The 27,109-nt window shown below is 41.9% G+C and overlaps 1 protein-coding gene across 1 annotated transcript in view; it reads left to right on the top strand.

Moving 5' to 3' along the window:
* Window positions 1–27,109, top strand: part of kdm4b (lysine (K)-specific demethylase 4B) — a 48,646-nt gene that overhangs the window by 4,564 nt on the left and 16,973 nt on the right. The window contains 9 exon segments of the mRNA XM_070832392.1: window positions 296–309; window positions 311–706; window positions 2,368–2,543; window positions 4,035–4,149; window positions 4,671–4,864; window positions 12,571–12,620; window positions 18,880–18,983; window positions 20,192–20,329; window positions 26,841–27,037. Coding sequence (XP_070688493.1) covers window positions 296–309; window positions 311–706; window positions 2,368–2,543; window positions 4,035–4,149; window positions 4,671–4,864; window positions 12,571–12,620; window positions 18,880–18,983; window positions 20,192–20,329; window positions 26,841–27,037 — 1,384 coding nt within the window.

Genomic DNA, 27,109 nt, shown 5'->3' with positions numbered 1-27,109 from the left:
TGAACACTTAAGGTCCTCTAAGATGTTAAGTGACACTTGCATGGATCTGCGGGGTCTCACTGTGCTCCTCAATTGAATAGACAGACAAGCCTGCCAGTTTGCTCAGCGCCTCCCTACCTGTCTGAAAATGAATTATTAGGCGCATCAGTTGTTCCCTGTCTGAAAAGACCTTTACATATTCTTTACATATTACATCCTGCAGCTGTTCCCAGATTGGTCAGCTAAACAGTCCTGGCAGTTTGGTTGAAGCTGAAACAGACTGAATATGCCCTGATTGACATGCTCTCCCCTCCAGGTTTACCTGCAACCCCTAAAAGACCCAATGGCTACCGACATGCCCATGGACACGGTGCCAGCGGCTCCTCAACCTGCTCCAGCTTCACCTTCTAACCCTGCTCCAGTCTCCCCTCCTGCTCTCGGCTCCAGCGCAGCCCAGGACCAGATTCCTACCAAGGAGCCGGCAATAGCTGAAACCCCCGACACAGAACATGATGCTGCTCCAGATCTCACCCCCGCTCAGCCTGCAGACCCAGGCGTTGTTCCAGGTTCGGAGCCATCCCCGACCCCTCTGTCGCCGCCGGCCAGCACCAAGAACCCCAGCTGTAAGATCATGACCTTCCAGCCCACCGTGGAGGAGTTCAAAGACTTTGCCAAATACATTGTCTACATGGAGAGTCAAGGAGCTCACCGTGCTGGCCTGGCAAAGGTAAAGACAACACACACACACACACACACACACACACACACACACACACACACACACACATATATATATATACATATATATATATATATATATATATATATATATATATATATATATATATATATATATATATATATATATTTTATGCACTCCTCCACAGGCCTGTAATACGGTCTAATGTCTAATAGGTGAGGTCAGCAGCTACTGTCCATTCTTACTCAATCTGGCACTAATTGATAAAACTACCAAACAGTATTGACCAATGGTTGTTACAGGTTACTAATATTATAGCATTCCTTGTTCTCAATCGGTAAATAATACAACCTGCTTACTTATTCATACAACAGAATGTTTTAGCCTGTCTTCATCATAGAGCTGAGATTGAGGTTCTGCTAGCAATAGCATTAACCATTAGCAACATGGTATTCTTTCCATTTCATCAGTAAATAACACAACCTGTATTTATTAATACAACCAGATGTTTCAATCTGTTTCATAGTACCAAGATCAGAGTTTGATAATTTTCTTGTGATGGCCTTTTGACAATGAGCAGCAGTGAAAATTAAATATATTCTGTAACCAAGGAGTTGATAAGCAGACAGATTACTGAATATTTGAGGATGTCAGTATGGTTGTCTTTGCAATAGCGGTGCAACAAAACCATAAGAAAATGCTAGGGGTGGGGGTGGTCTACCTCCTCTTTAAACTGTCAGAAAGAAATGTTGAGTCAAATAATGAACATAAAAGATAAAACGTACAATAAGACTTGGATGGGATTCTTATTAAGTGTGAAGATGAAGCTGCATGAGGCAGCAGGTCAAAATTAATTTGAATGCCAGCGTAATATGGAATCAGATTTGTGTCAAAAGTTTCAAGCAAAACTTATTAAAAGGCAATCACAATAAATGGATTTGAGAGAGAAAAAAATGAACTCAAGCAAAAATTATAACCTTCAAAATAAAAAATGTCTCTTGAAAACAAATAACTGTCTTTTATTTTGTTCAAGGATGTAGTTTTGCTCTCGCCCTCTCTCTCTTTTGGTTACGCTTCTGGCTTTTTCGTTTTCGTTTGAGTTTTGACACAAACCTATCGCGTGGGCGGGCTCTTTCAAGGGCGCGTTCCTATTGGCTGTTGCGTTTTTGAGCGACACGGCTGTGACCCGGAGGTTGTTCCCCTGTTTGCTTGAATTGACTCCTGGGTTTTTTCAACTTTTTACAATCACCAAGCGGGAGAAAGAATCTTTCATTCGCCCCCCTATGCTTCCTCTTCATGCATGCCTTGCATGACGAATGTCGATCAAAAACTCAACAGCCAATAGGAACACGCCCTTGAAAGAGCCCGCCCACGAGATAGGTTTGTGTCAAAACTCAAACAAAGAATCTGACAGCGCAAACGAAAAAGCCAGAAGCGTAACCAAAAGAGAGAGAGGGCGAGAGCAAAACTACATCCTTGAACAAAATAAAAGACAGAGTTATTTGTTTTCAAGAGACATTTTTTATTTTGAAGGTTATAATTTTTTGCTTGAGTTAATTTTTTTCTCTCTCAAATCCATTTATTTTAATTGACTTTTAATAAGTTTTACTTGAAACTTTTGACACAAATCTGATTCCATAGCATAATGAATGAAAATTCAAGTGCTCACAATCCGTCTCCTTCACAAGGTGATTCCCCCCAAGGGCTGGAAGCCGCGAAAGTCCTACGACAGCATCGAGGACATGGTGATTCCAGCTCCCATCACACAGGTAGTGACCGGACAGTCGGGTCTCTTCACTCAGTACAACATTCAGAAGAAGTCTATGACCGTGAGCGAGTACCGCAAGATGGCCAACAGCAAGAAGTAAGTTGATGCCCAGTTCTGAGGCCCTATTTATAAATGCGGTTGCTTTTTTAAGTTTGTAAACATCGTCAACCATGTGATTAGAGAGGACGGAGTCTGATGAAACAACATTTTAAAAGACTTTTGTAATGAATCAAATCTATACATAATGATTAAGGACTACTTATCAATAAGGCTGTGAAATGGGAAAAGTAATAACTTTTTCTGCTTATCCAAACACTCTCCAGCAAGCCTTCATCTTTGTCAGTGTCACTTGTGTGTATGAGTGGCATGAAACCCTGTGTTGAAGGGTCTTCTTAATGTTACAGGATACATCTTTTCCTACTGATTCAAAGTTAGAAACCAATAATAAAACCTTAAAAATGCTTTATATATTCACTGTATAAAGCCTTGTTAGTGTAGGATTGTTTTGGTGTCTTCTGTATTTGCCTAAAAGAAAAGCTTTGTCCAAGCTTTGCTTGGATAAACAAATGTAATTAAGGTGCTGTTGGAAAGGAGCACAAAAGTTCAAAAAGGCACTCCTCTGACAAAAAGGTATAAAGCTTTTATTCACTACTTCAGGGTGAAACTGTGAAAGACAGTTTCACACAAGGTAATACTTGTGTATTTTAAAACAGAGCTGCACAAATAGCCTTCTTCAGGTTGTTGACCTCAGCACACAGTTTCCTCTCCCTTTGCAAATACCTGAGCAGAAAGCAAGTGAACCCACAGGCCACAATTGCTAAGTATGACCACTAGATGGCTGCATAGAATGTATAGAGGGAATGAATAATATTAAAAAAATACTGAGAACAAAATGACAAAAATGGATTTACAGACATAATAATAATAATTATATATATATATATATACACACACACAATACAGCAACATAGTCCTCAGACCACATGTAGTATCTATGTAGTACTACAGAAAAGGGCCAACATCAGTTTCTTCACTTAGTCCTGTGTATGCTGTGTACAAGTGTTTCGATGTCGTGGACCTGTCATGGATACTACTGTCTTAAAGTCGCTCACTCGCTCAGTATCTTATATTCCTTTACATTAGCACCCAAGTTTTGATGTTGCACTAGCCTGCCCTGTAATGGAGGGGCCCTTTTGCAATTCCAGCGAAAAGTGTATTCATTTTATTCATGGGATTTGCTAGAAAACTGTATCCTGTAATCCTGATGCCACATATCTATATTTATTTTAGGATTTTCTCTTGAGATGGACATGCCAAATACCACTGTTAATAGAGAGTATAATAAGAAGAAAATAGTACTGTTGATACACCAAATTTAAAAACATTGACATTGTCCTCGTCCCTGTCCCAGAAGTAATAGGTGTTGGCGGCATTAATAAGTAATCCTGAAGTGTCCAGTGATTTCAAACTGACAAATTGTCTCTTCATAATACTGGATGCCTGCTAACATGGGGGGTTTAGTTAAAGGGCACCCTGCCTGCTCACTGCTTACAATATGACTCATGACTGTTCTTGTGCTGTTTTCAGGTACTGCACTCCCCGGCACAAAGACTTTGATGACCTAGAGAGGAAGTACTGGAAGAACCTGACATTTGTGTCACCCATTTATGGTGCTGATGTCAGTGGCTCCATCTATGATGAGGTGAGGTTTGTGTGTGTGGCTGCTCTTTGGTTAGGGCAGATTTTGCTTCGATTGACATGACTATTGTTTTATTTATTTGAGGAATGATTTACTTTGAATTTTGCATCATATGTCTGCATTTTAACTCTTTTCAATAACAGTGGACCTTTTTAATTGATATTTTTCTGAATTTCTGGATGACAAATATGGTTGTTTGACCTGGGAACTTAAACCAAAATACACTGATTGACTGATACAATGATTAACTAATCCACTGTAGAGATACATATTTTAAATAAATTAATTAATGGAGAACTGTTGATTATACTGTTTTTAGCCTGCATCAAAAAGTGTTTCCACACCAAATGGTCTTACTTTAATACATTACTCTAATAGAGAAACCATGGCGACCAGATTAATGATCAGAGAGCTAGCAAGTACATTTGTGTTTTTAACTACAGCACCATCTGGTGGCCATTAAGAGACTCTGAGGACTGCTGTATACATGCTAATCGTAAAAAATGCCTGTTGTCACCATTCAGGACATTCAAGAGTGGAACATTGGCCATCTCAACACACTGCTGGATATGGTGGAGCAGGAGTGTGGCATTGTCATCGAGGGCGTCAACACTCCTTACCTGTATTTTGGCATGTGGAAGACCACATTTGCCTGGCACACTGAGGACATGGACCTCTACAGCATCAACTATCTGCACTTTGGACAGTCAAAGTCCTGGTTAGTCACTGTTTTTTCTTCTTTGTATTAAAAAGATCTTTTGTGAGTTGCACTTCGGTTGGAACTTGGTCGTAGAGGTGTTTCTCCTCTTTCTCGCTCTCAATCGTGGACACAGGAGAAGTGGCGCAGACACACACGCTGACACAAGCTGATAATCAAAGCACACTGGTCATGTGGTGCATGTTCTTCCTATCCGGCTATTCATCTACTTTGTATTGTACGTCAGGGGCCCTCAACCCGTTTATCTCCGTGAACGAGTCCAAAGTACTTGTGACAGGCCAGGAGCAGAGGGTGGGACATCACCGCTCTTTGCCAGCCACATCAGTCACAATTCACAATCTTTGAGTACTTTACTTAGAGACTTGTTGGGAGTCTCTGCTCTCTGGTGTCGACTTTAATGCTGTTTATTTGTGCTCCTTTAAGGATGCCGTGTTGTGCTCAGACACTGAGGCTACTCACTGGTTGTTTCACCATCTGAGGTTCCTCCTTATTTGGCAAATAATGTTTTGAGATATTTGATCATGCTTGACGCTCTTTTGTTTAGGAACTGTGTTTTAATCTGTAGATTATTTCAACAGGCATTTCATTAATAATGCTAGAATTAAGTTCTGTTTGTCTCTTTTCTACCATATCCAGCTGGTATGATTTCCTCTCCGATTCCTCAAGAATCGCAGTTTATGCAGCACATTTCTGCAGAATGTTGAGCAAAAGAAAAACAGTACATTGTGACCTGATTTTCACAAGTGTTGTGAATTTTGAGGCGTCATCGTCATCTTCACACTTGTAAATGCTTCGACGGTTTGCTGATAGCCATTTGTAGCAGCTATTCTTTAGATATGAACGGTGGTTTGAGTGGTTTGCTTTCCATTCTTTGCATTACTTTTACATTTCCCTCTGTTTCTGTAAGTCGTCCCTGGTACCTGTGGAAAAACACTCTTTTGCTTTTCTGCCCCTTGATTTTTGTGTGTCTGAGCGTGTGTGTGTGTGTGTGTGCGTGTGCGTGCAGTCCCTTTTTACCTTCATGTTGTTTTTCCATCCATGGCACTGCAGGTGGTGAGCCAAACCAACTCATCCTTGGAGCATACAGAAATACAGTATAATCTATGTGTGTGTGAGTGTGTTTGTCTCTCTGGTTGCTCTCTCTCACCTGTCTTCCTTTTTGTCACAGCATGCTCCCCCTCCACCTTTCTCCCTCTCCTGTCCACCTCCTGGAGTGGTGTATGATGTATGTGTGCATGTTACCAGTTCCTCCTCTCTGTGATGTGATCTCATTAAAATCATCTATCTGTCTTGCTTTCACACCTCTCACCGAGAGCGGGTAGGTATCATTACAACTTGCCGTCAGTGTGTGTGTGTACATAAAAATGACATTCGTCAGTCTGGGATTTTAACTCCGGCGTTCAGCTCAGTGGTGGCAGTGTCATGCTAACACAGCACAGTGCAGGTTCATGCCTGCATTATTTGTTAGCCTGGATGGCCACAGTTGGTATCAAATCTCCAATCTGGAGAAATGTTTAACTGATGCAGTGTTAAATTGGCATGTAGGGTGCTACTGTCTTGCACATGGACAGTTTAACCAGACACATGACTGTTGCAGTGATTGAAGCAATGGCCTAGAAGACAACAGTCTCAGAATTTTGTGTATTTAGACTCCTACAGACAGGTTTCTTGATGAAAAGCCTTTAACGCTGATTGCAGATTACATGTACAAATCACAAACTTGCCTCAAATAACTTTCCCCTTAGTTTTTTCATTCTGTTTGTTAAAAACAACACCTACACTATTATGCCATTTGGAGCATGTTAGTTGACACCCGAAGCACACATCAGACATACCACACAGCGGTCAGGATGTGATACTGCTTTTCTGGGGTGTATACACCAGAGTGTATCTGGTGTATCGATGTTTTAGTAATTTGGAGTAAATGTGTAGTTTATCATTAACAGCAACACAGTGGAAAGTAATTACACTATCGGTATCTCGTCTAAATGATACCCAGTTGGCAGGAACTACTTTCTCTTCCGCCTGTCATAGTCATATGTGAAATACGGCCGCGTAAATGTTTTAATTGTTTTGCACATAAAACATTATGTGCAGGTGTTCTGATGTGCTGTAGAGGCCATCAGTGTGTGTTTTCCTTAAGACAGACTAATAATTTTGAGAAAAACAAATAAAGCTTTTCAGATCGCGACCCGGCCCTTTATTTGCTTTACCTGCAGGGGGCAGATTTTAATATTTGATCATTAGTAGTATTTAGTATGAAGCCTACATGTTTCAATATTGTGTCCCACTTAGGTGGTAGGTAATAGTACTTAAAATGAGTAATCAAGAACAGCAAAGTGTTGAAAATGACATCTTTTATACAGTTAATTTTTTTTAGATTAAAGTGATGGACATCACGCATAAGGAGTTTATCCACCTCGGCTTTCCGCTGGCCTTTATTTGGGGCAGGCTTTTATTTGTTGAGACCTAGTTTTTGTTTGACTACCAGATTTTATTTGAGGAAATATGGTAGTTTCTTTGTTATTAACTAGACAAATAATTTGTGTACATGTCTCACTGCCTGTATGGCTTGTTAAAGCTGTAATCTGACTTTTCTGAGTCTGCGGTTGTCCAAAACATTGAATGCATATTACATTTCTTGCATCTGACCTTGCTCTTATTTTTTTATCCATACCATCTTCCCTGCAATGTGTTAAGACTAATTTGCTCTTAAATGGATGGATGCATGCACACTATTCAGTTCTCTTTTCCTCTCTTCTCCTCGCTTTCTTTAAATTCTCTCGCTTGGTTTTGTTCTCTCTCTGTCACGCTCTCTCAGTACTCACCAAGCCTTCCCACCTTCATTTTTCTGAAATTGAATCATTTTCACTTTTACTCTTGTGTGTGGTGGGGTAATTACAGGCTGTTAAACAGAGCATGCCCCCTTAAAACACACACACACACACACACACATACACACGCTCTCACTTCCTCTCTTCTCATAGTGCAGCCGTTTGTGAAATTAAGTCCATTCCCCCTGCAACTCTGCTCCCATCAAAGTCAGACCCCACCATAACGACTACTACTGCTATACACACACACACACACACACACACACACACACTGGCAGATGTGTAGAAGATCTCAGCCTTAGCAATCTGTCACTTTCTCCTTGCCTTTATCCCTCCATCATTCTTGTTCTCTTTATTTTTATTGCTGAAACCCTCTCAATCACCCCTCTACCCCAACACACAACAGTAGATCTGCTGTCAGATAAAAGATTAGCCTTGGAGCATGTGAGGGGAAGGTAGGGAAAGGCTGACGAAAGAGAACTGAAAGGGATATTTTGAAGTGAACCCCGGCTGCAACTTCCTGGGAAGGGAGAAGTTTATTATGAATCCATCATTTCTCAACCCCCTCTGTAGTCCAATGGTTTTGAACCATTCTCGTTTGACAGTTTTGTCCCAGAGGATAGAGATGGAGAGCTGAAGATCTGCACAGAGCATTAGTTGGGTTTTAACTGCAGTTTGCATATTGGGAGGAGTATTCTGGGCTTTGACTTAGTGTTTGCTAGTTGCAGGCACCTTTACAGGTCCCATAGTGTTTGCATTAAATAGGTTTCAAGTAAGATCTAAGGATTTGAGAATGCACTTGTCTGATGCACACGTGTCGGTGTGTGTAAAACGAATAGATATTTACACGCACACACACAGGAAGATGCATGTACAATACAGAGTTTTATACGTGTAGATAATGTAGACAATTAGATACGGTTGCTGTCAGAAATTCCAGATATACACATTGGATCAAAAACACTTGACATCTCTTTCTAATCTCTCTGAAAACAGAAATGGCTGTAAGTGATATCTGCGTTTCGACTAACTACCTGTCGGCTCCTGCAGACTAGCACCCCTCTCACTCCTCTCCTCATCATCACTCTTCCCCCTCTGACAACACATGAATGTGCAGTAGTGCGCCCCACAGCACAGCATACAACAGTATGAGGAAAACAGCAGGTCAGGTAGTACAATAAAGCAAACACGGGCAGTAAATATAGTTTGTTAGCCATCGACTGAAGTTATGGACTAATGATACAGATTAGATGGTAGATGGCATTTTAACCAGTTACAGCTACCTATTAGTGACCGGATAAAGGAAAGGACAGGTGAACATTATAATCATAACATTTATTTGTCAGCTAATATTAGCTGTCTAGCCAACAAACAAACTTTGCTGCTATGTCACAAAGCTGAAGTCCACCACATATGAGTGTCCAGGAAGTTGTAAATTAATGTTGGCTGTTTGGGTAGATCCACCAGCACACCTTATCCCGTCATCAAAGGCCACACCATGTAAATGTGGGTGTTGCATGACCCCATCTCCTCTCTTTCTTTTCTTCACCCGTCGTCAGTAGTTTTTAGTATTCGGCGCTGGAATCTGCTCCTCGGAGCTGCCTAACCATGAGGATGGCCTCTTTGTAGAGTTCTCTCTCCTGATTGGATAAAGTGGGAACGGGATACCAAAAATGTATTTTCTGCTTATTGCACAGCAGAGGGACTTGGAGACCCATGTTACTGATCAAGCACTCAACTTCAGAGGTGGCTGTTGGATTGTAGAGAAATTTAACACTTATCTTGACAAAACAATTACTTCCAAGTGCTCATCAGGTATTTGTAAAGACAATTGTGACCACCTGGAATTGCATGTAGTTGTACCATTGTCACCATTTTAGTACAGCAATTATTAGTGTTCCTCTTCATACTTGTGGAAATAAACTAAAAATCACAACACATTAAGAATCCACATGAATGCGACATGTCTTTAGTGGTGTAAAATACACTAACAAATGCTATGTCGCTTCTCAATCTGACACGACAGCTTAATTCCACCTGCCAGGGACACTGTCCCGCCACAGGGAAGTCAACATTTTCTTCAGAAAGCTGGAAAAGTTCAAGCCCTCATTTGTGGTGTGTTTTATTTGTGGTGTTTCTCTCTACCGGAGTGACAGACGTGTTGCTGCCATGGCAACTGTGGCCTTAGGAGGGAGGGAGCAGGAGGAGACACGCTGATCGGCTGATTTGTTTAGTTTGATACTGGGATAGAAGGGAATCATCTGAGGGATGTTCTCTGGTGCAGGCTGCTCTGATGTTTACACATTTACACAAAAGAAAAAACTCTGCAATGTGATGCTTCCGAAGGACAAAAACAACTTTTATAGGAATCCTCTTACATTTTCAAAAATGTACTTATTTGCTGTCTGCCAGAGAGTTAGATGAGAAGATCAATATTAATTTCATTTTCAAAACAGAGGTATATCCCTGATGTGTTTAGCCTAGCTAAGCATAAACAATAACATGCATTGGTTAACACCCATCTTGTTTTATGCCCCTGGTATGGCTGAGTCCAAATGTAACGTCCTACCTAACATGACAAGCATGTTGTAAAATGTAATGCACAGCATATGACACAACATGCACTGTGTTTTAGTAGACGCAACTACAGGAAGGTTGCAATGCTATATCAGCTTATATCGACACCTACAGTGCCTGTTGGACTGCGGTGTAAGAAAAAACTGAACCCAAGACAGTTTGTGCAATGTGTTCAATTAAACAGGAAAGTGAAACACTAATGGTCAGAAGTTACTTCTTGTCTAATGTCCTTTGCCCAGAAAAAAAAAGCCAACTCTGAATTGATAACCAGCTTAGTTACTATTATGTCATCCTATCATAGCAAAATGCACAAATGAAAGAGAATGAGGGTGAAATAATGAGAGGGTATATGCATATTTACTCGCTAAAATAGGCCAGTTACACCTCTGAGATAATAACCTGATTTTTACAATACATTTTCTCCTTGTCAAATGCTTCTTGCTTGATCCCAAATGGCACGAAAGACTTCAGTCGTGAGCCTCTGATTGAGGATACTTGAGTAGATCCCGGCTAGAATAATGAGCATTGGAAGAGACTGCGCTTCTCTGAAGGTCTACGCTTTCGTCTACAGGTGGCAGTGTTGCACCATGTCGGTGTACCTCTGACTGAAATTGACTTTGTCTTTTACTTTCTTTCTGTTTATTATTTTTATCTCTCCCTCCCTCCCCCCCTCTCTCTGTCTTATGCTCTTGCTCATTCTTTTTCTGCCTCCCCTTAAGTGTTGCTGCTTCTCACCATCTCTCCATCTTGGTTCTTTCTTTTTCCATTTTCACTTGTCTTTCTCCTTGTGTTTCAAACATCCAAGTGGTTGTTGAGGCTTGAGTACGCAGGGGCATGTGCAGGCTTTTTCTCCACCCATAGTTCATTGCTCGAGGTCTCTGGAGGGTTAAGCAGCCCAGAGGAAATAATTGCATGGATGATGAAGAGCGTTAACTTTACAAATGAGCAGATCAGATTTGAGCTTTTCTGGCTTTCTTCCACTTTGATTTACAAATAAACTGGCTTTCTAAATGTAGCATCTGACATTTATTGTAATGGTGCATACTTCACAGTGTCTACTTCATGCACTGACTTCTTGGTAATGCTAGTATCTTGCTCTACCTGTGGGACAACAGTGAACCCGTGACAGAAGGGCCCTGTATTTGTATAAAGACAGGGTTTTAACTGCTAATTTGCACAGAAAACAAACCAGTGGTGGACAAAGACAGACAAAACAATCTAACAGATCAGAGCGGCATGGTAGCAAACACAAAACCAACATAAACATTGATAAGACTTATGATTGTTTTGCACAATGTGTGGATGTGTAAAAGAGAAGGGCAGGGAACATTTGAGGTGTACGTCATGGGTAATTTCATTTCTTAAAACGGTGAGTGCTGAGGGCAGTGAAATAAGCCAGCGCTCCCAAAACAGTAATTTCTCCTTGTCCTGCCCTTCACCGGTCATTTAATCTTTTCCAACACTCTCCCTTTTCCCCTTCTTCTCCTCTTCAAATTACAACTGTTTATAGTATCTAAACAATGCTGTTATGTCTGGCAGTGTTTCAGTGATTGATACTGTTGTCTTAGCTTTATCTCCAATGGTATGTCCAGAGTTAAATTAAAGTTTCTGTTTCCTGTTATTTTGCAGGGATTTGATTGATCATGTGTTTTGCCATTTTACTCTCACCTCCACGTTTCTGCTCGTGAATATGCGTCAAAACACACACATTTTTAACCCAAGATAAAGCATTGCCAGTGCCTCAATTTGTACACCTAGCACGCGCCTGTATCTATCTGCATCTTTGCATTGACTTGATACAGCTGCTTCTATAACAGTTTCAACACACATTTTATGGGAAGAAGTCAATTAAGAAAATGGTGATATCTTGAATTCTAAGAAGGGAGCCCAGTTACAATGTGATAGGCACACAGTTTCAAATTTTACAGCAGTTTTTCTTGCGTAATCCTGTGATTGCAAAAAGGTCTTCTATTTGAAAAAATCCAATGGGCTTCATAGGTCAAAGATGTAAAAATCTTTCAAAAATGGTAATATCTAAGATAATGGGTCACATTTTAGAAGTTCTTGGCAAAAGCAGAAGAGAAATTATGGCAGTATATTCAGAGGGAGACACAAATATTGGAGCAAGTGGAAGAGGAAGATTTAGAAAATGGAATTAAATAGGTTGGAGAATAAGGTGTGGTAGAACTTGTTTTTGATTTTGTTACAAATGTCAAAATGTAATAAGACAGCCTTACAGTCTTACTAATAGGCCAACCTTCCACTTAACTGATCATGTTTCTTCTCTGTCTGCAGGTATGCTGTTCCACCTGAGCACGGCAAGAGGCTAGAGAGGCTGGCAAAAGGTATGGCACTGATGACGCTTTCAATTATAATGTGTTTACTTTTACTTTTTCTACTCTTGCACACCTGCTTGGCATTCTGTTTGTCATTATGTCAATGAGTAAGTGTTCAGACTGACGGCATGAAATAATACACACGGCACACACTTAATACATGCACAGAATACACGCTAGCACGTCTCAATCGTCTTTGGCATAGCATGCACGTCACTGTTATGAAACCTCCACCACTCACAATAAACAACCCTTTGCAGTTTCCTGTCTGGCCGACACAGTGGTCCTCACAATGAATAGTGTAGTACATGCTGTCTGGAGCCCATCTGCTTTAATGTTCGACGTGTTGTGTGTTCAGAGATGCTCTTCTGCATACCTCGGGTGTAAGGAATGATTATCTGCAGAATGAGTTGGAGGAAACCTTCAAAGCCGGTGCCATAAAGCCCAGTCAGTCAGAACTGTGTGTTGAGCCAAGCATTGACTGTTGCTGCTTGCTACATTGTCTTCATATGTGCCAAAATGGCCTGTAACCACACTGCCTTTAGTGTTCCTTCAACATCTCCCCCTCTCTCTGACAAAAGATCTCTCCTTGCACCTCTCCCTTTTATTTCCACTCGATGTGTTTTCCTCCTCCTGTCCCCTGCTTTGATCAGTGAGGATTAACTTGTATTGCATGGCCCTTAGAGTGAGGTATAAAATGAGAGGCTGATGATGGACAGTTGCCTAATCCAAAATACATTAAATAGACACAGTGTTTGTCCTTGCTGTTGTGATGAGCAGAGAACAAATCAATAATCACCAATGCATAGCCTGTGTACCTTGGTATCCTCCTTTTTACTGGGAGTGGCTCAGAGTGGCTGGAATATGTAACGCACAATATGTGACATGGGGCAGACAAGCAATCTCTTCAAAGGATAGCATAGATCAATAATAAGAATAGATCAGTTCCACAGCAGACTTTATATTCTTCTGCGTTATATAGTTGTTTCAGTCCCACAGCTCCCATGTTGTTCATGTGGACTTACTGGCTCACTTGTGCTTTTCCTGCGACGACAAGTCAAATATTTGCTTTGAGAAAGGCTTATTAGATTGACAACTTAAGTCACGGTACATAAAGAAGTCTTTCCTGCTGAAGAATCACCTAATAGTTGTTGTTGTAATGGCCATAAATATCAAACTGCAAGCAGATTTTAACCATCAGTTGTCATAGATTGTTTGTCAGGTAGACTGGTGCTGCTTGAAGTGCCTTTTCAGTGGTTAGCCTTCCCCAGCTGAGTGGGACAAATACCTTGTTATTATTTGAAGCTTATCAACTGAAATCTGAGTGCCGAGTATTCATAACAAGTAGCTTGAGTCAGTGAAACGTTTCCAAAGTAGCTGAAGTACAAAATAGATTTAAGGTGAAATTAATTTTTGTGTACCGTTCATTCTGTTATACTGAAGGGGATTTTCAATGAGATTATTGAAAACTACACCTAGATCGAAATAGATTTGATAAGAGATTCAAAAGGGCTTTGATTTGAAAGTGAAATCAATGCTGGATCAATCAATTTGATTCAATGAACCCCAACCTTAAATACACACTCTAGACATTTCTCATCACTGATCATGTTGGCATTGAACTTAATTTATTGATTAAGTATTGATTAAGATACGCAAATTAAATGATCTAGTTAATCTAGTATGAATTGATCAAGATATGTAACGCAATGACTTAGTATAACAGGTGTGTTGATCAAATAACAGGTGTGATGGAATATGCCAACCAAATAACCAACCAAAATGAGTGTGAAAAAATTTAACCAAAATGTAACCAAATATCTCATTTTACACTTTGTCTGTGAAGATTCTCAGTCATCCAGGTCATAGTTATTCCTTTGGAGATGAGCAAAAGTCAACTGGACTTGTTGAAGGTACTTGAAGACGTTTCGCCTCCCATCCAAGAGGCTTCTTCAGCGAAGAAGTAAAAAAAGCCAGATTATTTCAACAGGTGAAAACTGCTACAGAGGACAGAAAGGCTGACATCCCAAGCCAACTGCAGAGAATTGAACCAGGTGACTGGGTCTACGTCAAAGGGTTCAAACGAAAGAGGGATCAGCTCAGACAAGAAGGTTCTTTTAAAGTCTAGCAACTCCAACTGACTTGAAAGTCGAAGGTAAGAAAGTTTGGTTTAATTTAAACCACTGTTGCAGAGCAAGAGATCCAAGCGGAGAGGCAGGACAGCAGCACGGACCAGAAAGGGACGGCGATGCATCCCAACTGGAAGTTAGCCAAGAAGAGGGACAAGGGGACGGCGATGCCTCCCCACAGGGACCACAAGGAGAGAGACGGTCACAGAGACTAATCGAGAGACAGAGGAGTGAGAGTGGGAGTCCGACGAGTAGGAAAGAAGTGAAGACTGAGAGGTGGAAAATAGGGGCGATTTTAGTAATAATGGGAGTATCTATGTTCGCCATCCTAAATAGTTCAATTAAAAAAAAAAAAAACAGAACAGGAACAATTGGTAGAATGTGAACTAGCAACAGAAACAGTGACAGCAATGCAGGGAAAGATGCCACTTAACAAAGTAATTGAGCTCACATATGTAAGATCAAATATGACCAGACGCTGACAATAGGTCAGAATATGCTAAAAATATCCACTTACCCCATCCACAGACAATGTCAGAAAGAAGGAATAATGATGGGCAATGTTCAATCTGCAAATACATAAGAGTTTGCTAAAAAGAGGAGCCCTCAGACTAGTAGAGCCTCAGACCGAACAACGTGAACCTAGAGCTGTTCAGTATGGTGTACTAACTGGATAACCAGTAGCTACAATTTAGACAAAGGATTTATCTTGCACCAAACCACAACCTCACTGACCTACAGGTATAACCTGATAATGCCTACAGAGAATGCATGTACACCCCTATGCACCAAAGGAAGAATAAGCATGTAGGGCAAAATATAGTCAGTACACAGATACGTTCAGAATACGGATAGGTGGACGGTATCCAGTACAAGGACTATGCCAAGAACCCTGAAGGTTGGATGGAAGGTCTCATGTTGTCAATATGATGTCATTCTGTTAGACAGCCGTGGCTGCCAATCGTGAGGACATGTGGCAGGATGACCTGCCCCCACCTGCAGGCCCTAATCAACAACTCGGGGCTCGTCGCCTGGGACCTGCTAGCCCTGCACCTGCAGCACCACAGGCGGGCCAGGGGCCGTCCCAATCACCGGGCTGACCCCAGCATTTTCAGAGGGCTCAGGAAAACCACTGGGTAGGTGCCCCAAGAGATCCAAGGAGGCCACCATCACCAGGACCTTGGGTTCCACTGGCACCAGTCATTGTGAGACCTGCTCCACCAGCACCAGTCGTCGAGAGACTAGTTCCACCAGTACCAGTCATCAACAGACCAGCATCAGGACCATGGGGAGACGCAAGGCCATGACCGTCAGGGATATTTCACCAACTCAGAGGATGGATTCCCCTGGCCATGCCAAGATCAAGTAATTGGTCACCACTGAGAAACAACCATGAGGCAAACAACATCTGGTTAATGTGGCCTGCGGATCCGGAGTTGTCATCAACTGCTCAGCCTCCCCGAGAGAACCACTAGGCGTATGTGCTTCTGTACCAACACTTAGAGCAGATGAATAAGGAGATAGCAACACACATGGCTGATATGTCAGTGGCCCAATTCCGCCAAAATCTTCGTGACCAACCACCCATGTATGCTGCCACACTCAGGAGCTCAGCAGACGGTGGTCACGCCAGTGGCGAGTACAGCGTCGTCACGGTAACTTAATACAAGTCCACGTGCAGAATTGTGTGCTGGCTGGCCGACTGGCTGATGCAGAAGCCGTTGTGGATTGTTACCGACTACTTGGAATTCCTCTCAGCCCTGCCTCACCTGAGCGGAAACTCCTATATCACCATACATGCACATGAGCGCACATAATCATTGGACACTGGAGAATCATTAGGCACTGGAAATCCTTAGGTACTGGATGTTTTGTAAACTCTGTAATCAGCATACTCATGGTGTGATACAAATTGTGACGGTCAATCATTTTATTCATGCTTGCTCAATTGTGATAGCAAAAAAACAGCTCACCGTCTAGTTTGGACAATTCAGTGTGTCTTATGTTGTAATGCCCCCTTGCTCTAGTCTGGATGTAATTCGCAATGTGTAATATGTTTTTGCCAAAATCAAATGCCCCATGAAATCGCTGCTAGAATGTATATTTTTCCCTGTTTATAATGGATCCTGAGAGTCACAAAGGGGGGAAATGTGGTATCAGATATTGAGATATCACATAATGTAAATATAATGCATTGATTAAGATGTGCAAATTAAATGATCTAGTTAATCTAGTATGAATTGATCAGGCGTTGAGTGTTAGGACAGTTCAGGATTTGATCTTGTTCAGGTCTCGGGCTTTGCTGTCGACAATAAATCTCTACTGCGCTGAATGCTGGTGCCTATGTGGAAGATTGATTTTTGATGTTTTGGAAACTTTGAAAAACTTTGAGCCTGGAAAAGAGAAGATTGACACTTAGTCTCTGGTCCAAGTTGAGGGTTTCCCTCCCATAACACCAGCTGGCAGTGGGAGGAAAGCAATGCCATTGTTATTTAACAAGCACCCACTGACCCATCAAAACCACCATCAAAACAGGTACCCAACTGTTTACGAGGTCCTAAAAAGACAGTTATGAGTGTAGAAGGAATGCCTAATGGGACTTGGACAATGGTCTTTTTACTTGAAAACTCCTCTCCGAACATACGACACTGCGACAGCCGTTGCTCTTATCGCCCCTCATCTCTGCATTATTTTAGGCATGGCTTCAGACTTATTGGGCAGGGGTGAGACTGGGATGGGAGGGGAGGGAGGGTGTAGGGTTAGGGGCAAGAACTTAATTTTCAAACTCAAAGGACAGAATGAAGCCTTTAAGTTAATATTACCCTGCGGAGAGCTCAGAGAGCCAGCTGCATTTTAATGGGGATTAATACCCGGGCTCTGTCGGCACATTATTCACCTTTATCAGCTCCAACAAGCAGGCTGGTGATGAGAGAATAGAGGCCCTCTCTCCCTCTCTTGCTTTGTAGTGTGGAACAGAGGCTGAAACAATGCAGTGAAAATGAAGGATGAAATGGGTGCCGATTATACTGTCAGTCACATTAAAGTTTAACCGGGTGGAGGCTTGGATGGACCCCCCCCTTTTCGGCACTGGCGGGTATAGACAGTAAAGAGTGGGAGAGTGAGTGATGGAGGAGAAATTCTTGCGTTTGATTATGCATGGACTGTTTGAGTCTCCAAGAGCAAAAGTGAGCCTTTGTTTTAGAGAGAGTTGGAGCTTTGAAAACCCAAAATGTCAGAGGGATATATTATGATCTCAAAGCAGCCTGTAGCCCCTCATATGCGGCCCGTTCAAGGTGGAAATGTTGCGGTGTTATTCTGCCTCACTGTTTAAAACGTATGATCATGTAATGGCGCAGAGGGGTGGGGGCAGTGTTTGTCCACTTTTAAGCTGGCAGCGGAGGTAGTAACGGAGAAGCTGCTAACCTACAGCAACCGAAAATGTCAGTGAAACGGAGAGACAATGAGGTCTGAGAGTGCCTTACCCCCAGAGCAGAGAATGAGATCAACAATGTGTGTATTACAGATCACACTAGATCACTGGGCCGGCATTGTGCCAGCTTTGCTTGGTTCAGTGTCAATAAGCAAAGCCAGTGTGATCACGGGTCACCTTTACAGGTCTTGTGTTTGCAAGAGTGGGCTGGTTGGATTGAGACACAAGATCTAACTTAGCTAAGTTTCAGCAGCTCTCCAGGTGTGCTTTACCCTATATGTTTGTTGTAATAGTAGTTGCAAGTGAGCAGTTTCCTTATATTTTTTTGGGGCTTAATTATGAGACCACAATTTGTTGCCTCCACACACACACACCCCCACAAACCATGTGTCACTATCTTTGTGGGGACTTACCAATAGACACAATGTATACTGTAACTAAAAAACACTTACTTTTGACCCTTACTCTAACCTTAACCATCACTTCTCAGTTCAGAAAAATGTTGTTCTCCCAGTGGGGTCCAGCAAATTATCCCCACAAAACGCTGTTCTCCCAGTTTTCTAGCCCCTAAAGAGCAGTTTAGGTGTATTGTTTCATTGCAGAGATCTGCACTCTACTTAGTGCACTCTTCTAGTTTTGCATAGTTTTACCAATTTGAGATCTGAATTGTCAGTGAAACATGTCCCGTGTTTGCTGTCACACCATGCAGGCTTCTTCCCTGGCAGCTCCCAAGGTTGTGACGCCTTCCTTCGCCACAAGATGACCCTGATATCTCCATCGATCCTGAAGAAATATGGCATTCCTTTTGACAGGGTGAGTGGCGACTGTTCCATGTTGCATGCCACGAAAGGACATTTAGTAGTGAAAATAACGGTCATTTTGGTCTCAGCATAGGGGAAACTATGTTTTATTGCTTCTATGTTTTTACTTGCCAGTAATGAACGACAGTCATGATGCTTGTGTAAAGGCTTATTATGAACCATGAAGAATGACAACGCAAGGGAGGTTAGTGGCTCGGCTTTGACGCAGCTATCACAACTGCTGCAGGCTGTAGTAATGATACAGCACGAGTAATGTAATTATCTTCCGTTGTGTATGTCATAAGAAATTAATTGGCTTTTTTTCAACTTTCTGTTTTTGCTCTATTCAGTAGGCAAATATAAATCCTCACAGTGCAAAAATTAATGGAAGATTGGAGAAAAAACTGGCACAGAGCAGGCATACAGGGTTCTCCACTGTCAGCAGAGGGTCCCCCCCACCCGATTTATCTCCTCGCTCCCCCCTCAGGACGTCATTATCACAGTGAACATGTTACTTGTTACACACCTACAGTACCTCACTCGATTCATGTGTAAAAATAAAACCGCCTTCTTGCGTTCCTCCAAGAGCAGAAAAGGGACGTTTGATATCTGAACCAGTGCCTTTAGATGAGGAAGTTTATCTCCCACTCTCAGTCTCAACCCCTGTTTCTCCCCTCTTGCCTGTCACCTTGTCTGGCTTGATGTGTCTCTTGATTGCCTGGATCCAGGCTTCACAAAGAAGTTGAGCTCCACAGCCAGACATAGAGGGCTTAAGTTTTGGGGCAACACATTAAAAAAGAATGTGCTTAACTTGTCCTCACATTTTTAAACATTCTCAGAATAACATTGAGCTCATGGGAAGACACTCAACACTTGGAGCAGCAGTCATGTTAGGCTGAATAAATTTGGCTCGCAAGTCAGAGAAGTTTAGACAAAAGTTGTTTTTGAGGAGTTAAACTAAAATCAGCGGTTGTAGATGTGAGACTCTTGAGGTAACAATAGAATATATTCTAGGATTTGATCAAATATTACTTTAATGGTCAGTAAAATGTGAGTTGTCATAAATAAAAAAATGTAAAGATAGAAGCAGACAGAGAACTGAATAAATGAATTAATTTGATTGGTTGGAATTAGGTTAACAGAATAAGGATGGAAATTTAAGATTGCAAAATTACTACATATTATGACATTTGTAAATCATTTTTTCCTCTCTATGAACAGATAACTCAGAATGAAGGGGAGTTTATGGTCACCTTTCCTTATGGCTACCATGCTGGCTTCAACCATGGTTTCAACTGCGCAGAGTCCACAAACTTTGCCACCCTGCGCTGGGTGGACTATGGCAAGATGGCTACCCAGGTAAGTGAGACAAGGAACCTGTAATTTTACCTCGCAGAATTTTACCTCTATTTAATAGTTAGTTCGGATTCAAACTGATGTGTGAGAACACTAAAGTCACAGCAATTATACTAACAGCTCCCATGCACTTAGATTGTACTTTGATGGGTGATCCCAAAGGATTACTTATTCCATTATAGCCCATTCACGGCCACTGACAGGCGTCATCTATTTAACAAATTCCCAAACTTTTAGTACCTACCTGTTATTTGGAGCCCAACACATGTAAAGAAGGGCCTATTTTTGACTGTGCATGTCTAAATTGTGTTATTAACTTTTATGTAGGCCTACTTGAGGCGATGGGCAGCTAAATGCCAGTCTGGATGCGGTATTGGCAAGTTGATCGGGACTGGGACAAAAACAATATTGTCTCTAAATTGTAAATTATTGGCATGAAACATATGGAAACCTTCACTGAAACCCCCAATATCGTCATCATTACACAAACACCCTGCAGGCAAATGCATACGCTCCATCTGAAGAGGTTTGATCTGATGTGTGATTCAGCAGCAACTTTGCAGCCTTCCTGTTCTGGCTGTTTAGTTCTCTGAAGGGATGAAGCAATAGATCATATCGAAATATAAAAGCAGCGTCTGGTTGTCTGCTGCACACCATCTGTTACCGACACTAACCATACCCTTGCATCCTTCCATTGACGCAAACTGCCTTTTTGCCTGTGGGCTGCTGAGCATGAAATTGACAGGGCATGGGTTGGTTGTGGACAGGAGCCCAACTACAATGTCCTCTGAAAGAACCCCCCCCCCCCTTGTCTCTTTTCTATACATTCCACTCAATTTTCCTGTTCAGTTACCTCTCTCCTCCATTGTGTGCGTGTTCACACATATATGTGCGTGTGCTGCTTTCCCTGCTTTCTCTCTACTTGGCTGCATGTCAGATTTATGAGGTGCCAGTTTGCAGAAGTACATCTCCCTCCACTCTCCTTCGTTCTCATTTTCGGCCTTCCTGCTTTACTCGTGCGGCCACTTGCAATTTAAGAACCAGTAGTCCAGGCTCCAGCAGTCTTCCCTCTACCCAGCTCAGTGCTCAAGGGAGCATCTCCACTACACTTGTCTCAGTCTGATAAAGAAGAGTGGTCCACTCTGCACTGCTAATCCAAGTCGACAAATCGACAGAGCAGCACCGCACATAGTCGGAGGATTGTGAAAGAGAGCAGCTCAGCCAACGAGACAGGCGTTTTCTGCCAGTCCATCTCTTTCTCCCCATTTCTCTTTGTCTTTTGATTTTTCTACTCTCTTGGGGTAGTGTGGTAGCTTGGATACACAGATTGTCCAACAACCGATGCTTCTTAAATTTAGTCCCACCGAGTATGGCTGTCAAAAATGGCACCTTATCTTAGCAGAAATAACATCTGGTATACCTTAGTTATCTTCAAGTAATGCACTCATACATAACTTTGAACTGCATTTTCAGTGAGAAATTCATTCTCCATTTCAATTCCATTTGAGTAATAAGTGTTATGCATATAGCACTTTTGCAAAGCCTATGCCAGGCACTTTCTTGGCAACATTAAAGTCTCTCATTCTGTCTTGGTCTTTAACTTAAGTCTCCCCATCTTTCTCTGTCTCCGGCTCAAGCAGTCATCTGTTAACTCATTTGGTGGTCTCCCCTCACTCGCTCGCCTTCCCCATACCAAGCTTTATTCTGTCAGCACCAAACAGGACAGTGAACGATGGGGCTCGGGATAGAATTTGTCACTGTTTGGGGACTGCCAACACATGACGGAGAGGAGGAGAGAGTGAGCTTGGACGTGGTTCATGTCTCAGTCTTCTTAAATACAAGCTCCCCAACTGCTGACCCATCTGTCCGACTTACTAAGCAAACACGCACCTGCGGTCAAAGCAGGCCTACTGTCAGCAGTCCTTGTGTGCTGTGTGCGCATGTAGTTATACTTCTGTTGTTTCTGACTGACGTTGCAGTCTTAATTAACCTTCTCCTCAACCTTCCTGACTATGCATTAGGTACCAGCCATCTCATCTTCTTTTTTGGTAGTTCAGGGGTTTAACATCTCAGTCAGATTACTTCAAACAGACATGGCTCCACAAAAACTGAAAACCCACCTGGCACGACTGCGTCGCCTTCTGGCTGCGGTCCGGCTTTCTCCCTTCCTTTACGTGGTTTTAAATCCCACCGGGAGCGTTTCAGACACAGAGCACTTGCCAGGCTCATTAGTTGACTTTTGACATTTTTTTATGACTTTCGTGCTTCTAACATAAGCAACAATTTTCTTTGTCTGGTTTAAATGTGTTTCTTGTATGCGTTTCCTACTTTGTTGTGCTGTAGGCTACAGACAGCAGGTTATAGTTAAAGTTGAAGTGTTTTTCCAGACCCAAGGCAAACCTCTCATCGTCTATGGTGTCCGGTTGATGTCTGGCCTGATGCCACTGATTATAAAATAATATTGATGCGGTGGTATATACAATTGCAATTCGTGGCCTCTGTCAAAACAGACCTGGTGTGTATACTTAGAAGAGCGGAGCCTGAGTCGCTTCTGGGGACATAGCTGAAACGTGCAGCGGCGCTTCTGGTGCGATTTAGAGTATAGAGTATTGATTGAGAGTAACTGGAGTGTGTGAGATCAGCTCCGCAACGTAGATGCACGCGGTGGGTGTAGTCATTATTGACTTTGTGTCCTGTTACAATAGATAACCAGGCACATTCGAACCATGTATAATTTTAACAAAACCTTTGAGCTGAATGTTTCTTGATCTGGTCATCAGGTGTCATCCAGAGCTTAGAGAAAATCTCTCTGGTAAGCGGTTAAACTAGTTTGATTGGAGTAAACAGGGAAATAACTTACCACTGAAAAAGAAAGCCATTGCACTGATGGCCACACTGATTTATGTGCTACACGCGCAATGTTTTGGCAAGTTGGTAGAAAACAGCTTAGCAGTGAGCCTGCTGAAGCACAGTGGGTGGCAAAAAAGATCTTGCAGATTATTTCTGAAAATAGTTATGTCTGCTGCACCATTATTTTGCTGAATGTTAACAATTTCTGTGTTCTGGGTCTCTAGTATTCTCAATGAAAGCCTCTCTCCGTTCGTTTGGTGCTCAGTCACACTTTGCTGCTGTTCCCCAAGGCTTCTGCAGTGATTTTTCTGTCTGGGAGAGGAGCAGAAATCATCCTCCCAGTTCCAAGACTAAATCACATCACTTCTTCATCTTGAAAGTGAATTGCACAGGACTCACTCTGCCTATTTTTATTTGCAGACTTGTCTTGTTTTGGCGAATCCAGACATGCTGTGATTGGGCCTGCTGAATTTTTATTAGACTTTGTTTATGTGCAGCCTATGTCCATGATAACTATTAAACAAAATGCATTCTTTTAGTTTTGTGGTAGTTTTACTGCATTATTAAACAGATGTCCATGATAACTAATACACAATATGCATTTTTTACATTTTGTGGTAGGCCTACTGCATAATTAAACAGATAAGAGTATGATTTTGTAGAAAACACAGCATCAAGCCCAAGTTTCCACAAAAGACCATGAAAAGATTAAATGGAAAAGATCTTCCATACAAACTTAGCAGTAGAAAATGATTATCAACATTTGTCCAGTGAGTTTTCAAGGGCAAGTAGTCATGTTTGGTGTCGTCATCTTGGAGATTTACAGTAAATAATGTCACACACACATGCAACAAATACAGCCAATGATCTGACTTGAATTTATCAAGAGAATTCACAATGTCTTGATGTTGGTGACAGTTGCTGTTCCTATCACAATCATTGACAGTTAAGCTTGTCTAAAGTATGGATGCATCGAATCCTTCAGTTTCAAGGCCAGCGCTGTAATTCCCAGTCCATACCGCCACCAAGGAAAGTCTTTAGTTCATACGAGAGACGTTTGGCCACAGACTGAGATTAGTGGGTGCTGTTTAATCACAGTTGAAAAATTGCTGACATTTACAACAGACTTGGTGCAACATAAACTAGACAGATGCAGCAGTACAGTGCTGTATATGGCGTTGGATATGCACACAGTCAGGTCTACAGCTGCGAAAACCGTACACCCCTTAATACTTAACATTTCCATATCGCTTACTGTTGTCTTTAAATCTCCCCCTTTATATTCAGCATATTAAGCAGCTGGTGTTGAATAGAGTTTTATATTGGGAGATAAAGAAATGGGTGGGAGGGTGAGAAAAATTAGAGCTATTTAGTCGTTATTTAAATTTTGTCAGTATTTCTTCTACAGCGTTCATCTCAGTAAAAAAACCTTCGAAACATTTATGAAACAGACAAGCAAATAATGTGTGTCAGATAAGTTTTTGTCTCATTTCACAGTAGGTTTTAACAGCATGAGCAGCTGGATGATATACAGCCCTGCTGTGCAGTACTGTTAGCATTTTACATCTTAACAATTTTTTATTACCTCTCCAATCATTCTTCATTGTTAGGATAATCTTTTTTCTGTCTTCATCAGTGATATAGCATTAAGTACTTCAGGTCATCGAAATTTTTCAGCCACTGTGGGTCGGGTCACACAGGTCAGAATAAAACCCTGTTTTGTTATTTGTTAGTACTTGGCACATCCACCGAGTTTGCCGATCCATAGAGAGTCCCCAGGCTCTAGGTTTTCTCCGCTTCCAACAATTTAGCTTCATTAGGAGCCCAAGTATACTTCAGGGCTCATTGACTGCCTGCCTCAGGGTGAGTTTTTGTTTTTCTAAATCTTGTGCATCTCCAAATCTGTTTCCCTCCTCTAATTAAGTTTTTATATGATAATAAAGTGTAACTCATCCTGGCCCTTGAGGCTGGCAACAATTTCCATAACCTCTTAATAGTTTCATGAAAATAAAATGAGCCTTTATATTCTTTTACAAATGAAAATAGCACTTTTGCAATTGTTTTTTCCTGACATGTCGTCGTTTTTACCAAAGGTTTCGTGATGGCAGCAATCAGCTGTACTCTTGCTCACTTGCCCCTCTCTGCCCTCCTACTTTCTACACCAACACCCTCCACCCCCTTCCAACACCATATTTTAATGTTTCATCTGTCAAGTGGTGTCTAGATGAGATGTAGGCTGGATATTGTTTTGCTGGGGAGGGTGAGCTGCTGTGTTTCCAGTAATTGAACATAAAGCTCTCAGTATAGCTCGGGAAATAATAAGGCCAGAATGTAATACAGCAAGCGAGGCACAAAAGAAAATATTTTCATCTCTCTTTCCTCCCCCATCTTTGTTTGTTTCATCTCCCTCCTTTTGTTTCCTTCATTCCCACACTTCTTTCTGCTGTAGCTGCCATTTTCACCTCACTCATATTCGGCCCTGTGGTTTCATTTAACAGGTCTGTTGCTCCACAGCTCCTCCTTTCTCTAGTCAGCAGAATGATTCATTGCCCTGCAATGTTATCATGAACGTTTGTGGAGTCATCTTGGGGGTGTGAGTGGTTATAGGATGCAGCTATCACTCACATTTACCTCTGAACTATCTGCACATTACCACATTTACAACAAGTCTTATTACCTGCCATATTTTACTCACTGCCATATTTTCCTGGATGCAAATTTATTACCCCATGGGACACTAACTATTGGCTGCTCCACGATACACTGATGGCCTGTCTGATGTGTGGGTTACGTTTATCCAGCTGAACCCTAATAACTCACAGATGGAATGATGTGTCATCTAAACCTTTTCAGCCAAGTAACTGTCTCTCCACCTGAGTTTCCCTGATCAGCCTTTTGCTTTAAAACCAAATGTGCACTCTAAACCAAGTGCACGAACCTGACTCTATTTACTTGTTCATACACACCGTGCTCTCTTCGCACACTCCATTAATGTGCACAATCATTCAAAAAACACTCATGAATACAGCAAATACAGTTTTCGATCCTATACGCTGGCTGAATAATGTAGCTTTGTAAATGTGTCTCCCTCCATATGGCGTATCTCATTAAAGTTAAATCAGGTGTCAGATCTTTAATTAATACTATTTGCACGCATCGTATTAAATGCAGAATTAGAGCATGTTAATGGTTACTACTTTCATTGCACAAAGTAAAACCTCTTCAGCTGTGAGAACGTTCTTGGCAGAGTGCGCAACTCCGTAGTCATACATAAAAATCTAATGATATGAATTACCAAAGATTCTTTAAAGAAACACACATTAGTTGAATTCAAGAACTCTCTTTGTAAAGTTTGATTTCTGGTATTCTTTGCTGTTACTCTCCCCTGCTGTTTGTTACCGTCCTCTTCCATGCTGTTTCTTGGGCTTCTCCATTCGTTTGCCACAGACTGTTACCTCCTCCTTTGATCTCTCACTGCAGAGCTTTCAGTCAAATCTATGAAGTGTAACTAAAAGTGTCATCTGTAGCACCTGCTGCACCAACATTATGCCATTGCGGAGGATTGCGCTGCTTTGTTTATCGTGGAAAATAGTTTGCTTCATGCCATACTGCAGCTAGTCTCTGCTCTAAAAGCAGTCTTCCTTCTGGGCCTGTGTCTCTCTAGTGTACATGTCGCAAGGACATGGTGAAGATCTCCATGGACGTGTTTGTGCGCTGCCTTCAACCGGATCGCTACGAGCTGTGGAAGCAGGGCAAAGACATTACATTGTTGGACCACCTTAAGGCCACTGAGCTCAGCAGCCCTGAACTGGAGAGCTGGAGGCAGCATCGTGTGACCCACCGAGCAAACCTCCTGCGAAGGTGAGAGACCAAACTACATAAATTGAATTGATACATGAATGGAATTATTCACCGGCCTTTGTGCCCCACCTC

The sequence above is a fragment of the Pempheris klunzingeri genome, chromosome 6 (assembly GCF_042242105.1).
Source record: "Pempheris klunzingeri isolate RE-2024b chromosome 6, fPemKlu1.hap1, whole genome shotgun sequence".
NCBI lineage: Eukaryota > Metazoa > Chordata > Actinopteri > Acropomatiformes > Pempheridae > Pempheris > Pempheris klunzingeri.
Note: the sequence above shows the minus strand (reverse complement) of the source record. Positions and strands in the feature narration are given on the sequence as shown.